The 15,542-nt window shown below is 42.5% G+C and overlaps 1 protein-coding gene across 1 annotated transcript; it reads left to right on the forward strand.

Annotated features, from left to right (window-relative positions):
* Positions 1-12,512: 12,512 nt before the first annotated feature.
* On the forward strand, positions 12,513-14,700 carry LOC308525313 (lysine-specific demethylase 4D-like; the record flags this gene model as incomplete). Its single annotated transcript, XM_081100140.1, has 1 exon — positions 12,513-14,700. One exon carries the CDS (start codon positions 12,513-12,515, stop codon positions 14,100-14,102), a length of 1,590 nt encoding a protein of 529 aa, XP_080956266.1. The 3' UTR covers positions 14,103-14,700.
* Positions 14,701-15,542: the final 842 nt, after the last annotated feature.

Consider the following 15,542-nt stretch of genomic DNA (forward strand, 5'->3'; position numbering starts at 1 on the left):
AATAAATTCTTTCAAGTCTAAGAGGTGGAGCCTTAGACCCTCCCTCCCTTGGGGCAGCAGGGCTAACTGCTCCTCTCACCCTGGCAGAAGACTAAGCTTCATGGTCTGTGGACTGGGAATTTCCAGGAACCGTTGAGAATGTGGCTGTCATGGGGAAAGCAAGTTGATTTAGTGAATCTCACAAGCTGGATTGGATACTGGAAATTTCAGGACCCATTTTCCATGGGGAAGCCAGGCCTGTCTCCTCCAGGAGGAAGACTGGAAGATCCTTTGCTGTTGAACAGAGGTTCAACCAGAAAACAGCCCAGCCAGATCACCATGCAGGGAAGCATCAGCAATGAACCCTTCTGCTTGCCCTGAGCTTCTAGTCCAGCCGTGGGCAAACTACGGCCCGCGGGCCGGATCCGGCCCGCTTGAAATGAATAAAACTAAAAAAAAAAAAGACCGTACCCTTTTATGTAATGATGTTTACTTTGAATTTATATTAGTTCACACAAACACTCCATCCATGCTTTTGTTCCGGCCCTCCGGTCCAGTTTAAGAACCCATTGTGGCCCTCGAGTCAAAAAGTTTGCCCACCCCTGTTCTAGTCAGTATTTTGTGCTATGCTCGTATATTTGAGCCAACTACTAAGGATTACCAGACATTTGAGGAAATTCTTAAACCTGAAAGGTGGACCAAAACAACAAAAAAAAATGAATAAAAAATTTGGAAGAAACAGACCATACGGCCTGGCCGGCATGGCTCAGTGGTTGAATGTCGACCTATGAACTAGGAGGCGATTCCTGGTCAGGGCACATGCCCGAGTTGCATGCTCGATCGATCCCCAGTGTGGAGCGTGCAGGAGGCAACTGATCAATGATTCTCTCTTATTATTGATGTTTCTGTCTCTCTCTCTTTCTCCCTTCCTCTCTGAAATCAATAAAAATATATTAAAAAATAGAAACAGACCATACATATGGGGGGCGGGGGGGATCTTTAAAAGCCACTGACATTTCTGTGCTTTTAGAGACACACACAAAAAATTGCACCCAAGAAACAAGAACAGAACAATAAAAAAGAAGGGGAAAAAGGAAGTTACATATACACAAAAAACTAAGGGAACAGAAATAACCTGTTGGAAATAAAAATTAGGTAGAGCACTAACTGGTTTTGTTCAGTGGATAGAGCGTCAGCCTGCGGACTGAATGGTCCCAGGTTCGATTACAGTCAAGGGCAGGTACCTTGGTTTTGGGCACATCCTCAGTAGAGGGTGTGCAGGAAGCAGCTGATCGATGTTTCTAACTCTATCCCTCTCCCTTCCTCTCTGTAAAAAATCAATAAAATATATTTTAAAAATTTGGTAGAATGAAAAAGAGAATAGTAGGTTTGGAAAATGACATTTTTCAGATGCTGGAACATAGTGATAAAGGAATAGGAAATTGGGAGAAGAAAAGATACAAAAATTAATGGTCCAATATCCAAATAACAGGAGTTAATGTATGGAGGAAAAAGTAGAAGTTATGGAAGAAGTAAATAAAAAGTTTCCCTAAAACTAAAGAACCAGAATTTTGAGATTGAAAACATTTAAGAACACTGAGACAAAAGCCTTTATAAACTGAGAGTAGGAGAAAGAAAAATATACACCAAGTCTTATATGAAGACCTAGGAATCAAAATTACATTTTTCTCATTCCTCACTCCTTATCCATAAAACAGTAAAAAAAAAAAAAAAAAAAAGTTAATAAAACAAAAACACCCAGTCAGAATTAAAAGTAAAGTTAAACTCACAATTAAAGGTATAATTAACATATAAAAGAAAAACTATAAGATAATATTTATCTGCCTTTGGATGGGGAAGTAACTTTCTAAACATAAAGCCAAGAAGAATATTATAAAGGAAAAGAGATTCAATAACATAAAACATTGAAATACATGTCAGAACATTTTAAATAAAATTAAAGAAGTATAGCCCAGCCACTGTGGCTCATTGGTTGAGCATGGACCCATGAACCAGCATGTCATGGTTCGATTCCCAGTCAGGGCACATGACCAGGTTGTGAGCTCCATCCCCAGTGGGGGTCATGCAGGAGGCAGCTGACTAATGATGTTTCTCTCTCATCAATGTTTCTCTGTCTCCCTCCCTCTCTCTAAAATTCAATAAAAACATTTTTAAAAATAGAGTTTAGGAGATGCACGCCTGAGAGAGAAGAAGAGGGGGAAGGGAAACGTGTGGGCATGATCCTAGGATGGAGAGGATTGTGGAGAAATTATTATTTAAATATATTTTTATTGATTTCAGAGAGGAAGGGAGAGAGAGATAGAAATATCAATGTTGAGAATCATCGATTGGCTGCCTCCTGAACACCCCCAATGGGGATCAAGCCCCACAACCTGGGCATGTGCCCTGACCAAGAATCGAACTGTGATCTCCTGGTTCATAGGTTGACGCTCAACCACTGAACCACACCGGCCGGGCTTGGAGGAATTATTTTTAAAAGACATAGGAGAAAGACTTACTATTTTCTGGAAACCCATCAAGTTTATGAAACCAGATGTTTTTTAATCACTCTGATAACAACACACTTTTCAATTGTCAGAACTGTCAGGCTTCTTTATACCAGCGGGGTACCTTTTGGGGTCGAACAACCCTTTCACAGGGGTTGCCTAAGACCATCGGAAAACACATATATAATTACATAGTTTTTGTGATTAATCACTATGCTTTAATTATGTTCAATTTGTAACAATGAAAATACATCCTGCATATCAGATACTTACATTACAATTCAAAACAGTAGCAAAATTACAGTTATGGAGTACCAACGAAAATCATTTTATGGTTGGGGTCACCACAACATGAGGAACTGTATTAAAGGGTCGAGGCATTAGGAAGGTTGAGAACCACTGGGATAGAAGGACAAAGATTACATGGGGAAGTAGGCAAAAGGAATAAGAATAGGTATGGCCAGCACCGGTTTGGCTCAGTAGATAGAGCATCGGCCTGCGGACTCAGGGGTCCCGGGTTCGATTCCGGTCAAGGGCATGTACCTTGGTTGCGGGCACATCCCCAGTAAGACATGTGCAGGAGGCAGTTAATCGATGTTTCTCTTTCATCGATGTTTCTAACTCTCTCTCCCTCCCTCTCTGTAAAAAATCAATAAAATATATTATTTAAAAAAAAGAATAGGTATGTAGAATAAAAATGGGTATTTCAGGCATGGGGAAGTAGGCAAAGGGAATAAAAATGGATAAAATGGTTACAGATTACAGGTAATCAGATTGAGAGGTTGCAAAGGGCGGTGTTTCTGGGACTCCATTGTTTTGGCAACAAGATTGTTAGTCTTTGCATGATAATAGGCAGTTCTGGGATGAGGAGAATGGACCACATTTGCAGGTTAACTCCCAGTCCCAGGTTTACAATTCTGACCAAGATCAAAATATGCTTTCTTTAATCAGAACAAAACAATCACAGCTTGCAGAGCATGAATAATATTTCTTATAACCATAGCTACTCTCCACTATTCTATTTCTCCCTCCCACCCCTAACAAAAGAAGCAGAAGGCAGTCTCACAGTAAAAGCAACCATTTTAGACCAAGTCTCTCAGAGAAGTGACTGATTTGTGCGAAGCACTGAAGGGCATTGTCATTGTTCCTGGCCAGTTCCGAGCATAGAATCACACAAAATCAGAATATTTCCTTTGAGGCCCAATATCTGAAGAATTATGTATATGCTTCATTCTTTCTAGAATCCTTAGAAATGTAGAAAGGAAATAATTTAGTTTATAAAAAACCCCACAAACTCAATGCTTATTTTAATTGTATATTAATAATTCAGTAAGAAATGAGAGCTTGTGTGATATTCATAGTCAGCATGTTATTCTTTTTAAAAAATATTTTTATTGATTTCAGAGAGGAAGGGAGAAGAGATAGAAACATCAATGATGAGAATCATTGATTGGCTGCCTTCTGCACACCCTCCTCCCCCCACATTGGAGATCGAGCCCACAACCTGGGCATGTATCCTTACTGGGGATTGAACTGTGACCTCCTGGTTCATAGGTTGATGCTCAACCACTGAGCCATGTGGCTGGGCAGCATGTTATTATTTCTTAGGGGAAAGGCCCTTACATGGTTTGTAAGTTTCTCATATCTAGCTCCCCTAAACTTTCACTTTTTTTTTCATTTCTTCAGATCAAGTTTTCAGATAGAAAGAATGAAATATTTGATTATGTATTCCAGAAAAACACATAAAGAATTTATAGTAAAATCATTGTAGAATTTTTTATATGTCCCAGACATAAAACAGCTCTGGCCACCGACATAAACATCAAGCTAGGATGAACTGAGGATTTGTACCTCTGCTTTGCCCTGACTAATGTAAGAGCAACTCCACCAATCAGATGTCTCCTTGACATTGCCAGGGGGTTGTAGAATATCTGAGATTTAAAAAAAATCAGCATGAGATGGGAGACTATCACGTGACACTGGTAATCTTGTCACTTGTAGAACTTAAAGGTCTCGTTTGGGTGGTGACAGCTGTAGAGGAGGAGAGGAAGGCAAGCTGGCTCCGTGGATTCCTCCGTAAGGAAGGTAAGGAGAGCACAGGATGCCTCTTGGGGTGTAGAGATGAGGAAATGGGTTTGTGAATGTAAACTGTTGTCATTTATATTTCCACATGTTTGGTATTGAAAGGGAGGTGAGAGAAGACAGTAGCTTAAATGTTTGGGACGTGAGAGAAGACAGTAGCTTAAATCAACAAAGAGACTGAAGACTGATGATTTAAGAGAGACAAAGAGGATAGTGATTATTTAATTGACTACAATCCTTGAACAGTATAAGGCAGCGGTTCTCAACCTGTGGGTCACAGGGCCCAAGACCCACAAGACCATCGGAAAACACATATATAATTACATATTGTTTTTGTGATTAATCACTATGCTTTAATTATGTTTAATTTGTAACAATGAAAATACATCCTGCATATGAGATATTTACATTACGATTCATAACAGTAGCAAAATTACAGTTATGAAGTAGCAATGAAAATAATTTTTATGCTTGGGGGTCACCACAACATGAAGAACTGTATTAAAGGGAATCGAACTGTGACCTCCTGGTTCATAGGTCAACCTTCAACCATTGAGCCACACCGGCTGGGCTCAAAATACTTTTATATGGAAGATGAGACAAGTAGAGAGATAACTAGGAGATTGCAAACACAAATTATTGAGTTTAATACACATTTTTCTACACCTCACTTTCTTCCTCCATGAAGGTGATAATGATAGTATGAACTTCATTGACTAGTTATAAAGTTTGAATAAGAAACTGTATAAAAGTGTTTATTAAAGGGCCTGGCAAAGATTAAGTGCTAAATAAAGGTGATTCTAGCTGTTCACATTATCTAAGGTAAAAATGGTAAGTGCTAAGAGAGAACTAGAGGAGGTTAGGAAGAGGTGGTATTTTGTTGAGTCAATAAAAGAAGATAAGGGATCAAATCAAGTTCATTTAAGAAGGGGTAGAATTTAAGGACTAAAAAGGAAAAGAAATTTGGAAAGGAGAATGTGAGAAGAGGAAAACAGTTGTCTGGGAGAGCCAGAGGCCCTGTACTTTAGGAGACAGCTGGGGACCTTGGGTCATTTTGGGTGATATAGTCCTCCAGTAATGGGAAGGAAGCCATTATTCCCGTGGGAAGCTGAGCATGAGCACTTCCCATCCAACTTGTCAGGGCTCTGGGCTAGCCCATTGTTCAGGCATTCCAGGGTGGACACCTAGGGTTATTTTTGGGCAATGCTGCTCCTTCATCCTAATCTATCCCAGAGTGTTCATCAGGTGTATCTGGAATAGGGAGAGTGATGTTATTTCCACCCATTTTTTAAAAAATTTTTTATATATATTTTATTGATTTTTTATAGAGAGGAAGGGAGAGAGATAGTTAGAAACATCGATGAGAGAGAAACATCGATCAGCTGCCTCCTGCACATCTCCCACTGGGGATGTGCCCGCAACCCAGGTACATCCCCTTGACCGGAATCGAACCCGGGACCCCTCAGTCCGCAGGCCAAGGCTCTATCCACTGAGCCAAACCAGTTTCGGCGACCACCCAATTTTTAGAATCTAAATTAATTGAATTTGTCATGCTCCCTCAAGGATGAACCAGATTGTCATCCTCTTCCCCTCCATCACCCCCCTTTATGAGCAATAAGTTCTATATCAGTGGTTCTCAACCTTCCTAATGCCGCGACCCCTTAATACAGTTCCTCATGTTGTGGTGACCCCCAATTTCATTGTTACAAATTGAACATAATTATAGTGATTAATCACAAAAACAATATGTAATTATATATGTGTTTTCCGATGGTCTCAGGCGACCCCTGTGAAAGGGTCGTTCGACCCCCAAAGGGGTCACGACTCACAGGTTGAGAAACACTGTTCTTTAGAGACCTAGAGATTGTTTCACCAGTTGTAACCCTCCATTCATCCTATACATTAAACTTGGAAAATGAGAGGAGTGTAGTGGTCCTCCTTATCTCACCTTCTGCAGATTCACTGGTGCAGGGAGGTTCAAGTGGGGCAGAGATGCCAAGAGCCACTGCTCTCAAAGGCCCCTGCCATTAGCATTCAGGTCAGCCGCAAACATCGGATTGGAACACTCTTAGAAGCCACAAGCAGGTGGTTACAGAGAGCAAGCCCTTCCTTGGCTATTTCTGCCCGCTGACCCCAGACCCAAAGGAAAAAGGATTTATGTTTGGTCAAAGAAGCCAAATTGTAATGGCCTCCCTAGGTGTGGGGGTAGTGGAGGATTGGGACTTAGCCCCAGAATTCTCTTGTCTGAATGGATCTCCGGCACCAAGATTCTAGGGGACTATGGAGATGGGGGCGTTTTCTATTATTTTGAGCAATGGCAGGCAGGCAAGCTGATATTTGTAGTCTTGATGGGGAGACTGCAGGGTGAGGAAGATGAAATGCCTTGATTTCTAAAGGGAAGGGGGTTGCCCCCTTCTGGGGGCTCCTCACCATGATCTTCGGCAGCCCTGAATGCTAATAATGTTTTGTGTCGGGAAATTGTGCGAGCGGCACTGCACTACATTTCCTCCATTTCTGGCAGCTTTCCCAGAGAAATCTTTGTGTTCCTAAGTGGGCCCTGAAATGTGTAGACCCCCAAAACTTGGATTTGTTCCTGGTTTCTGGCAAACTTTGGGGAATTTATTCAGAGCCAGTAACTCAGACATTTCCAACAAGTTTATAGGGCGAATTCAAGTGGCTTCACAATACCTAGAAAGTGTCTGATTTCATGCACCAATTGAAGATAGGAGTAGGTATGTCTGAGCCTCCTGACTGGTGAGGCTAAGTGATTTTACTTGTACTAGGGACCTGGGCATTAACCCCTCCAAGTTCTTAGTGACTCCCCCAGTCACTGTAGCTCTGACTGTGGAGGAAGCTGTTTGTTTACGCTTATAAATTGTTTTTATTTAAAAAAATATGATTTCAAAAAGAGTAAAAAGAAAAAATATTTCAGACTTGTTGAGGGATGGCAGTCCTTTCTCTCCTATATTTTCTTGTAAGAAAAAAAATTAAGTAAAATACCCATGTTTTGTGATAAGATTGAAAATAAGTTGTTTACTAGAACAAGGGAGGGTGGTTCAGTTGGAAGAGAAGCTTATATAGTTGATTGGATTCCATTGTAAGTGGACTAGGGATAATATAATTAGGGTGGGGCGGATCTGACTAGAATTTCAAGAGACACTCATGGACTCTGATCATCAATACATGTTTTATTTGGAGACGTTTTCTTGAGAGAAAACAAGGCCATCAGAGGAGATCTTTCCGAGAAGGTGATATTTGAGCTGAGGCTAAGAAGGTAAGAGAGTTGCCTGTGTGCAAAGACCATTGAGCAGAATACCAGGCTTATTTGAGACACAGGAAGATGGTTGAAATTGAGAGGCAAGGGGTGGAGCAGGAAGAGGTAAAGTCACAAGGTAATGGTGGACCAGATCATGTAGAGACTTCAAGGACATTTGAAGGATTCTAACTAGATGGAGGAGGTGTTCTGAAAGTTTTAGAGGGGAAGGTGAAATAGCATATTTGGAGAATGGAAAACCTGAGAAATTGGGAGATTGTAAGAGGATTAGCAAGCAGGTATTAAGAGACCACTTGAGATTGCATTAATGAAATAGTTTGCTGATGTATCTTTTTAACTTTGATGAGAATATTTCTTTGGTTTTACTATTAAGTATGATACTTGCCCCTTGGTCAGTTACTCAGTGGTTAGAGCATGCCCCCTTCCCTCCACTCCCCCGGCTTCATAGGGTGGTGGGTTCCATTCCAGGTCAAGAACCTGTACCTTGGTTTCGGTTGCAGGCTTGATTCCCAGCCAGTAGGGGCGCATGTGGGAGGCAACCAACTGATGTGTCTATTTCTCCTCTCACTCCCTCCACCTCCCTTCCACTCTATCTAAAAGCAATGGAAAAATATCGTTCGGTGAGGATTAAAATAAAGTGTTACATGCTATTTATTTTTTCTTAAATATGCTTTTGTTAATTTTTAGATAGGAGAGGACGAGAGAGAGAGAAACATTGATTGGCTGCTTCCTGCATGCCCACCACTGGGGATCCTGTGCCCTGACAGGGAATCAAATAAGTGATCCCTTGGTACATGGGTCAGCACTCAATCCACTGAACCACAAGGGCCAATGCTATGTATGTATGTATGTATGTATGTATGTATTTTTAAGTCCTCACCTGAGGATATTTTTCCATTGATTTTTAGAGAGAGTGGAAGAGGAAAGGAAAGAAAGAGAAATATAGATGTGAGAGAAGCACATTAATTGGTTGTCTCCTGCATGAGCCCCACCAGGGCCCTGGCCTGGGAGGAGCCTGCAACGAGGTATGTGCCCTTGACTGGAATTGAACCCGGGATCCTTTGGTCCACAGGCTCTATTCATTGAACCAAACTGGCTAGGGCCCGCTATTTATTTTTTACATGAAACCCTGTACCTTATAGAAGTCTTTTTTCCTTTTGAATTAAATTTATTGGTGACATCAATTAATAAAGTTCTATGATACCTCATCGGTAAATTGCATTGTGTGGTTTTTCTTAATTGCTGGAAGCCGATCCACCCTTGCTGCTTGACGAAGTCACTGCAGGGAAAAAACTTCTGCACAGTTTATGTTTCAAGGGACCTGGCATATATGGCATAGTGTTCTTAATGTTTGCTCCCCTTCTTTTTTTTAATATATTTTATTGATTTTTTTCACAGAGAGGAAGGGAGAGGGACAAGAGAGTTAGAAACATCAATGAGAGAGAAACATCGATCAGCTGCCTCCTGCACACTCCCCACTGGGGATGTGCCCACAACCAAGGTACATGCCCTTGACAGGGATCGAACCTGGGACCCTTGAGTCCGCAGGCCAACGCTCAATCCACTGAGCCAAACCAGTCAGGGCTGCTCCCCTTCTTAAGCGCTATGTGTTTTAACCAAGGTCACCTCTCCAAGAAAGGTTGTTTCCCCAGGTGAGGATTTTTATCAGTAAACCCTTTAACTAAGTGCCAGAGGGGTAGTTAATCACTTTAACTACGAACAATCATGCTTAAGCTACATAATCTTTACTTAGAATAATCTCCTTCAGTTACTTCCTTGTAGCTTAATAGAACAATAGAGTAACCTTGGAATGGAGATAAGAAACCCCTGACCTTTGGAATAGAATGGATAGGGTTAAGATCAAATAGTATAAATAAAATGTAAGAGGACAATAAAGGGAAGAACCTGGCTAGGAGGAACCTCGCAATGATGATCACCTGAACACTGCCTCCGTGTCAGTCCTTCCTCTCTGACTCCGTCCACACCTTGGGGAATCCCTGGACCTGTTGGGGCTGGACCCCAACACTTAATGTTTTATAACTAGAGAATTTTAAACTCATGAATGGATGTTGAATTTCATTAAGTACTTTTTTGGTACCTACAAGATGAAAATGTTCACTTCCTTCATTAACACTCTGAATTAGATCATTCGATTTACTGATATTTAATTATCCTTGCAGTTCTGGGATATATCCTATTTGGTTATGATGTAGTATTCTTTCAATATATTGGTGTATTTGATTAGATAGTATTCTATTTAGCATGCTTTCGTTTACACTTATAAAAATGGCCCGTAGCGTTATTTTCTGTTGTCCTTTTCTGATTTTGCTATCAAACCTCTTAGTAGCTCTCCCAATTTTCTGTACGTTGAAAGAACTTGCATAATAAGACTTAGCAGTTTCTTTAAAATTTGTTAGACTCACCTATAAAATGATGTGAAAAATGAGTTTTTAGGTGTCATATTTTAAACCAGATTTTTATACTGAGGTATTCAAGGTTTCCGTTTTTTCTTGGGTTCATTTTGGATATATTTCCTCTCTAGAAAATTGTCCTGTTCTCTTTTCAAAATTTTGATGTCAAATTGCAAACATTGTCATTTGAGATTTTATTTTATTTTTAAAATATATTTTCATTGATTTCAGAGAGGCAGGGAAAGGGGGAGAGAGATAGAAACATCAATGATGAGAGACAATCATCCATTGGCTGCCTCCTGCACGCCCCCACTAGGGATTGAGCCTGCAACCTGGGCATGTGTCCTTGGCCGGAATCGAACCCAGGACCCCTCAGTCTGCAGGCCAATGCTCTCTATGCACTGAGCCAAGACAACTAGGGCTGTCCTTTGAGATTTTAGAAATTCCTTATTATATTACTAGCTTAGTGTACTATTCAGTTCCTAATATTGTTTATTTTTACCTTCTCTCCTTTCTCTTGATCAGTGTTGCTCAGATTTGTTGCTTTTATTAGTCTCTTCAAAGAACATTTTGGTCATCATCTCTGTTTTGCATGTATTATCTTTCATTAATAACATCTTTATTTTCTATTTATTTTTTATTTTTTAAAAAATATATTTTATTGATTTTTTACAGAGAGGAAGGGAGAGAGATAGAGAGTTAGAAACATCGATCAGCTGCCTCCTGCACATCTCCTACTGGAAATGTGCCCACAACCCAGGTACATGCCCTTGACCGGAATCGAACCTGGGACCTTTCAGTCCACAGGCCGACGCTCTATCCACTGAGCCAAACCGGTTTCAGCAACATCTTTATTTTTGTTATTTCTATACTCTTCTTCCCTTCAATTGAATGTTCAGTTCATTTATTTTCAATCATGCATCCTTTTACTTTTAATATAATGAAATATGTCTCTTACTGTTCTTGAATGCTTTTCACCCTAAACTCTATTTTAAAAAATATATACTTTTATTGATTTCAGAGAGGAAGGGAAAGGGAAAGATCAGTGATGAGAGAGAATCATTGGTCAGCTGGCTCCTTCACTCCCCCTACTGGGGATCAAGTCCGAAATCCAGGCATGTGCCCTGACCAGAATTGAACCTTGACCCTCCTGGTTCATAAGTCAATGTTCAACCACTGAGCAACACCAGCCAGGCCTAAACTCTATTTTTAAATAAACATATGTCAATATATGAAAGTCATAATAGCTTGATGAATTATCACATTAGCTATTTTGATGGCTGTGTAACTAGCACTGAGGTCCAGAACAGAATATTAACATCACTCCAGAGACCCCTTTTAACCGCAAAGGTAAGGGGTCTCACAGCCTCTTTCTTTTCCAAAGGTAATCACTCTGACTTCTAACATAGATTACCTTATTTTAAGTATGCATAATTTTGCTCATTGTTATGCTTATAAAATTATTCCTTTATTTAAATGTAGTTTTTGTTTATCTTAATTGATACACTGTATTCCATTGTATGACTACACCACAATATATTTACCCATTCTGCTGTGATGGACATTTGAGTTGTTCCTAGTATTTGGCTACTAGAAATAGTGTAGTTATGAACATTCTGGAATGTGACTTTCAGTGAACAGCTGGACACATTTCCTTGCATGTGATAACAGTTGGATCATAGCACTTGTATATGTTCTCTTTTACACAATGCATATGCTCAATTTTAATAGATAGTATCCAAATCGTTTTCCAAAGTGAATGTAATGATTTCCCTTCTCTCTACTGAGGTATAAAAATTCCAATTGTTCCACATCCGCACCGTCTCTTATATTGTAAAGTTATAAAATGGTAGCCTTTCGTGGAGTTTTCAATAATATCCCATGGTGGTATTTTATTTGTAGTTCTCCAATAACTTTTTCTAAATTTTAATTTTTTAACTTTTTGTATTTTTTCTTTCAGGTTTTGCTTTATAGACTGATCAGAAGACACTACACTTGGTATACCACAGCTAGGACTTCATAATCAGTAGCTCTCCAGAGGACAGCCAACTGAGGAGTATCACAGGAGTGGAGTCTCCTGGTGAATCAGCAGGCCTAATAAACATTACCATCTAGTTTGCATAAAAGTCATAATAGCTTGATGACTTATCACATAAGCTCCTCCTACCTCAGAGATATTCAAATCCATTTTTGAAAAAGCGTTTTTTTCAGCGTCCTCAGCTATCTAACATACTTAAAATCTTTGGAGTTTGCTTATTGATGGAAGCTATAAAGTCTAAGGCTAATTGTGCCCAGAATCCAAATTGTAACATAATGATATTTTATCCAACCAAAGAAGAGTTTAATGATTTCGATAAATATATTGCTTCCATAGAATCCCAAGGTGCTCACCGAGCTGGCCTGGCTAAGATCATTCCACCCAAGGAATGGAAAGCCAGACAGACCTACGATGATGTCAATGACATGGTGATAGCCACTCCCCTCCAGCAGGTGGCGTCTGGGCGAGCAGGTGTGTTCATTCAATACCACAAAAAGAAGAGGGCCATGACAGTGGGCGAGTATCGCCTGTTGGCAAACAGTGCACAGTATCAGACTCCACCACACTTGGACTTTGAGGATCTGGAGCGGAAATACTGGAAAACGCGCCTGTACGACTCGCCCATATATGGCGCTGACATCAGTGGCTCCTTGTTTGACGCCAACACTAAACAATGGAACCTTGGCCACCTGGGCACCATCCAGGACCTGCTGGAGCAGGAGTGTGGGGTTGTCATCGAAGGCGTCAACACCCCCTACCTGTACTTTGGCATGTGGAAGACCACCTTCGCTTGGCACACGGAGGACATGGACCTTTACAGCATCAACTACCTGCACTTCGGGGAGCCCAAAACGTGGTACGCGGTGCCCCCAGAGCACGGCCCGCGCCTGGAGCGCCTGGCCAGGGAGCTTTTCCCGGGCAGCTCTCGGGGCTGCGAGGCCTTCCTGCGGCACAAGGTGGCCCTCATCTCGCCCACTGTCCTCAAGGAGAACGGGGTCCCGTTCAGCCGCATCACTCAGGAGGCTGGAGAGTTCATGGTGACCTTTCCCTATGGCTACCACGCTGGCTTCAACCATGGCTTCAACTGTGCGGAGGCCATCAACTTTGCCACCCCGCGATGGATCGACTATGGCAAAGTGGCCTCTCAGTGCAGCTGCGGGGAGGCCCGGGTGAGCTTTTCCATGGACGTGTTCGTGCGCATCCTGCAGCCCGAGCGCTATGAGCTGTGGAAACGCGGGCAGGACCAGACCGTTGTGGACCACGTGGAGTCCACGGCGCCGGGAAGCCAGGAGTTGAGCATCTGGAGGGAGGGCCGGGCGGCCTGGAGATCTGCGCTGGGCCTGAGGCACCTCCAGCCCCATCAGGCCACGAACACCCCTCGATCAGTGGGCAGGGGTCGTGGGTCCCGCGGCCACCGTGGCAGCCGGGCCCTTGTGTGCCAGCCATGCCTGCGCCCCTCGTTAGGCCGGGGTTCTGCCTCTGCTGCCCAGCCCGCGGCTGCCACGGCCCTCTGCTCCTCAAAGCCCGACCCATCCTCACAGCCAACCTCGGGCCCATCTGCCCAGGATCTCCAGCCAACTGGCACACGTGGTCGCGGTCGCGGTCGCGGTCGCGGTCGGGGTCGCGGTCGGGGTCGCGGTGGTGGTGGTCGTCCTCGGGAACAGGGGACTCAAGAGTCCATTGTTCAGGTCCCGGCTAAGAGGCGCCGCCTAGTGGGCGCAGTGCGCACAGCTCCGGAACCCAAAGCCCAGCCTGTGCCTGAGGACAAACCCTCCATGGACAGCCCAGCACTGCTGGTCCCAGCATCCTAAGGTGGCTTTTGGGTGCTGCTGTGCTCCCGTCCCCTAAACCCAGGGGACGCCTACGTTTGTTCTCCATGTTCTTTTGTGTGGAGATTCATTGAGCCTGGCCACATTTACATCTCAGAGCTGTGAGCAAGTTTGTAAGTCACTGGTCTTGCGTGAGAGTTCCCCTGTTGCCTTTGGACAGGCTGAGTCCCTGGGATTTAACAAGTTCGCCATAGTTTATTGTTCCTCCCAGACCCTGGAATGTTCTTGGACTCTGCTAACTCCGGTGTGGCCAATGAGCTTCACCCACTGGACACCCCGTGTCTATGTGCACCCTAAAGGTTCTGCTGAGTTTGCCAAAGCCGGATCTACCCCAGACTCCCATCCTCTGGAACAGCTGTGGAGGTTGCCCATCTTCAGAAGAATCCTGGGCTTTGGTTCCCCTCCAGTCTCCCTCCCTTTTCTTCCTCCCCTTGCCCCCCATCCCCTTTCCTCCTAAACCAAGCCCCTCTGACCAATTAGGTCAGCAGAGACTCAAAATCAGTTATGATCTTTCTGAGTCATTGATATGTTTAAAATGCTATCACCAATATTTGTTCACAAATATATTAAAGGTAACTGATATCTGACTTTTTTTCTAATATCGTTCATTCAACCAATTGAGGGTTTGAAGTTATTGTTTTCTGCACTTGTCTTAGTAATTATATCAAAACATTTTAAGCAAAACATGTTTTTATGGCCTAGTAAAATTGTGTGGAGTTGGTGAATGAAGTTGGGGATGGTTGTGGGGTTCTGCTTGAGTGCCTGGCTGGGGAATTGGATATACAGACATTATCTTCAGGATGACTGTGTGGAAATCATTTGGCACTGGGCTGAGCGGTAGTACCTGAGTTGCTGGGAGACATGAGCAAGCAGAGGACAAAAGTACTGTGTCTTCCAAATTTTTTCTCTTCAAGTCTTCATGCTGTTTCAAAGTTATGTATGTATATATTTTAATATTTTAATATATTTTATTGATTTCAGAGAGGAAGGGAGAGGGAGAGAGAGATAGAAACATCTATGATGAGAGAGAATCATTGATCAGCTGTCTCCTGCACACTCCCAACAGGGGATCGAGCCCACAACCCAGGCATATACCCTGACTGGGAATTAAACCGTGACCTCATGGTTCATAGGTAGGTGCTTAACCACAGAACCATTCCAGTCGGGCTATATGTATATTTCATGTGGTTAATTCCCTGATTCATTTCAATGAACATCCATTAAATAAATTAACAAGATTATTTCAATTGGTAATATGTGGGGATGGGACAGTAGGGCAGAATTGGCAGGGGCTGGCCTGGGTTCTGGTGATCAGGGAAAGCTTAGAGCAGGAGACCTTTCTGAGACCCAACTGACAAAAGGAGCTGGTTTCCCCTTAGAAAAGACAGCAAATGTAACAGCTCTACTGTGGAATAGAAAGGA

Source organism: Myotis nattereri (assembly GCF_964212035.1).
Source record: "Myotis nattereri genome assembly, chromosome: 9".
Classification (NCBI taxonomy): domain Eukaryota; kingdom Metazoa; phylum Chordata; class Mammalia; order Chiroptera; family Vespertilionidae; genus Myotis; species Myotis nattereri.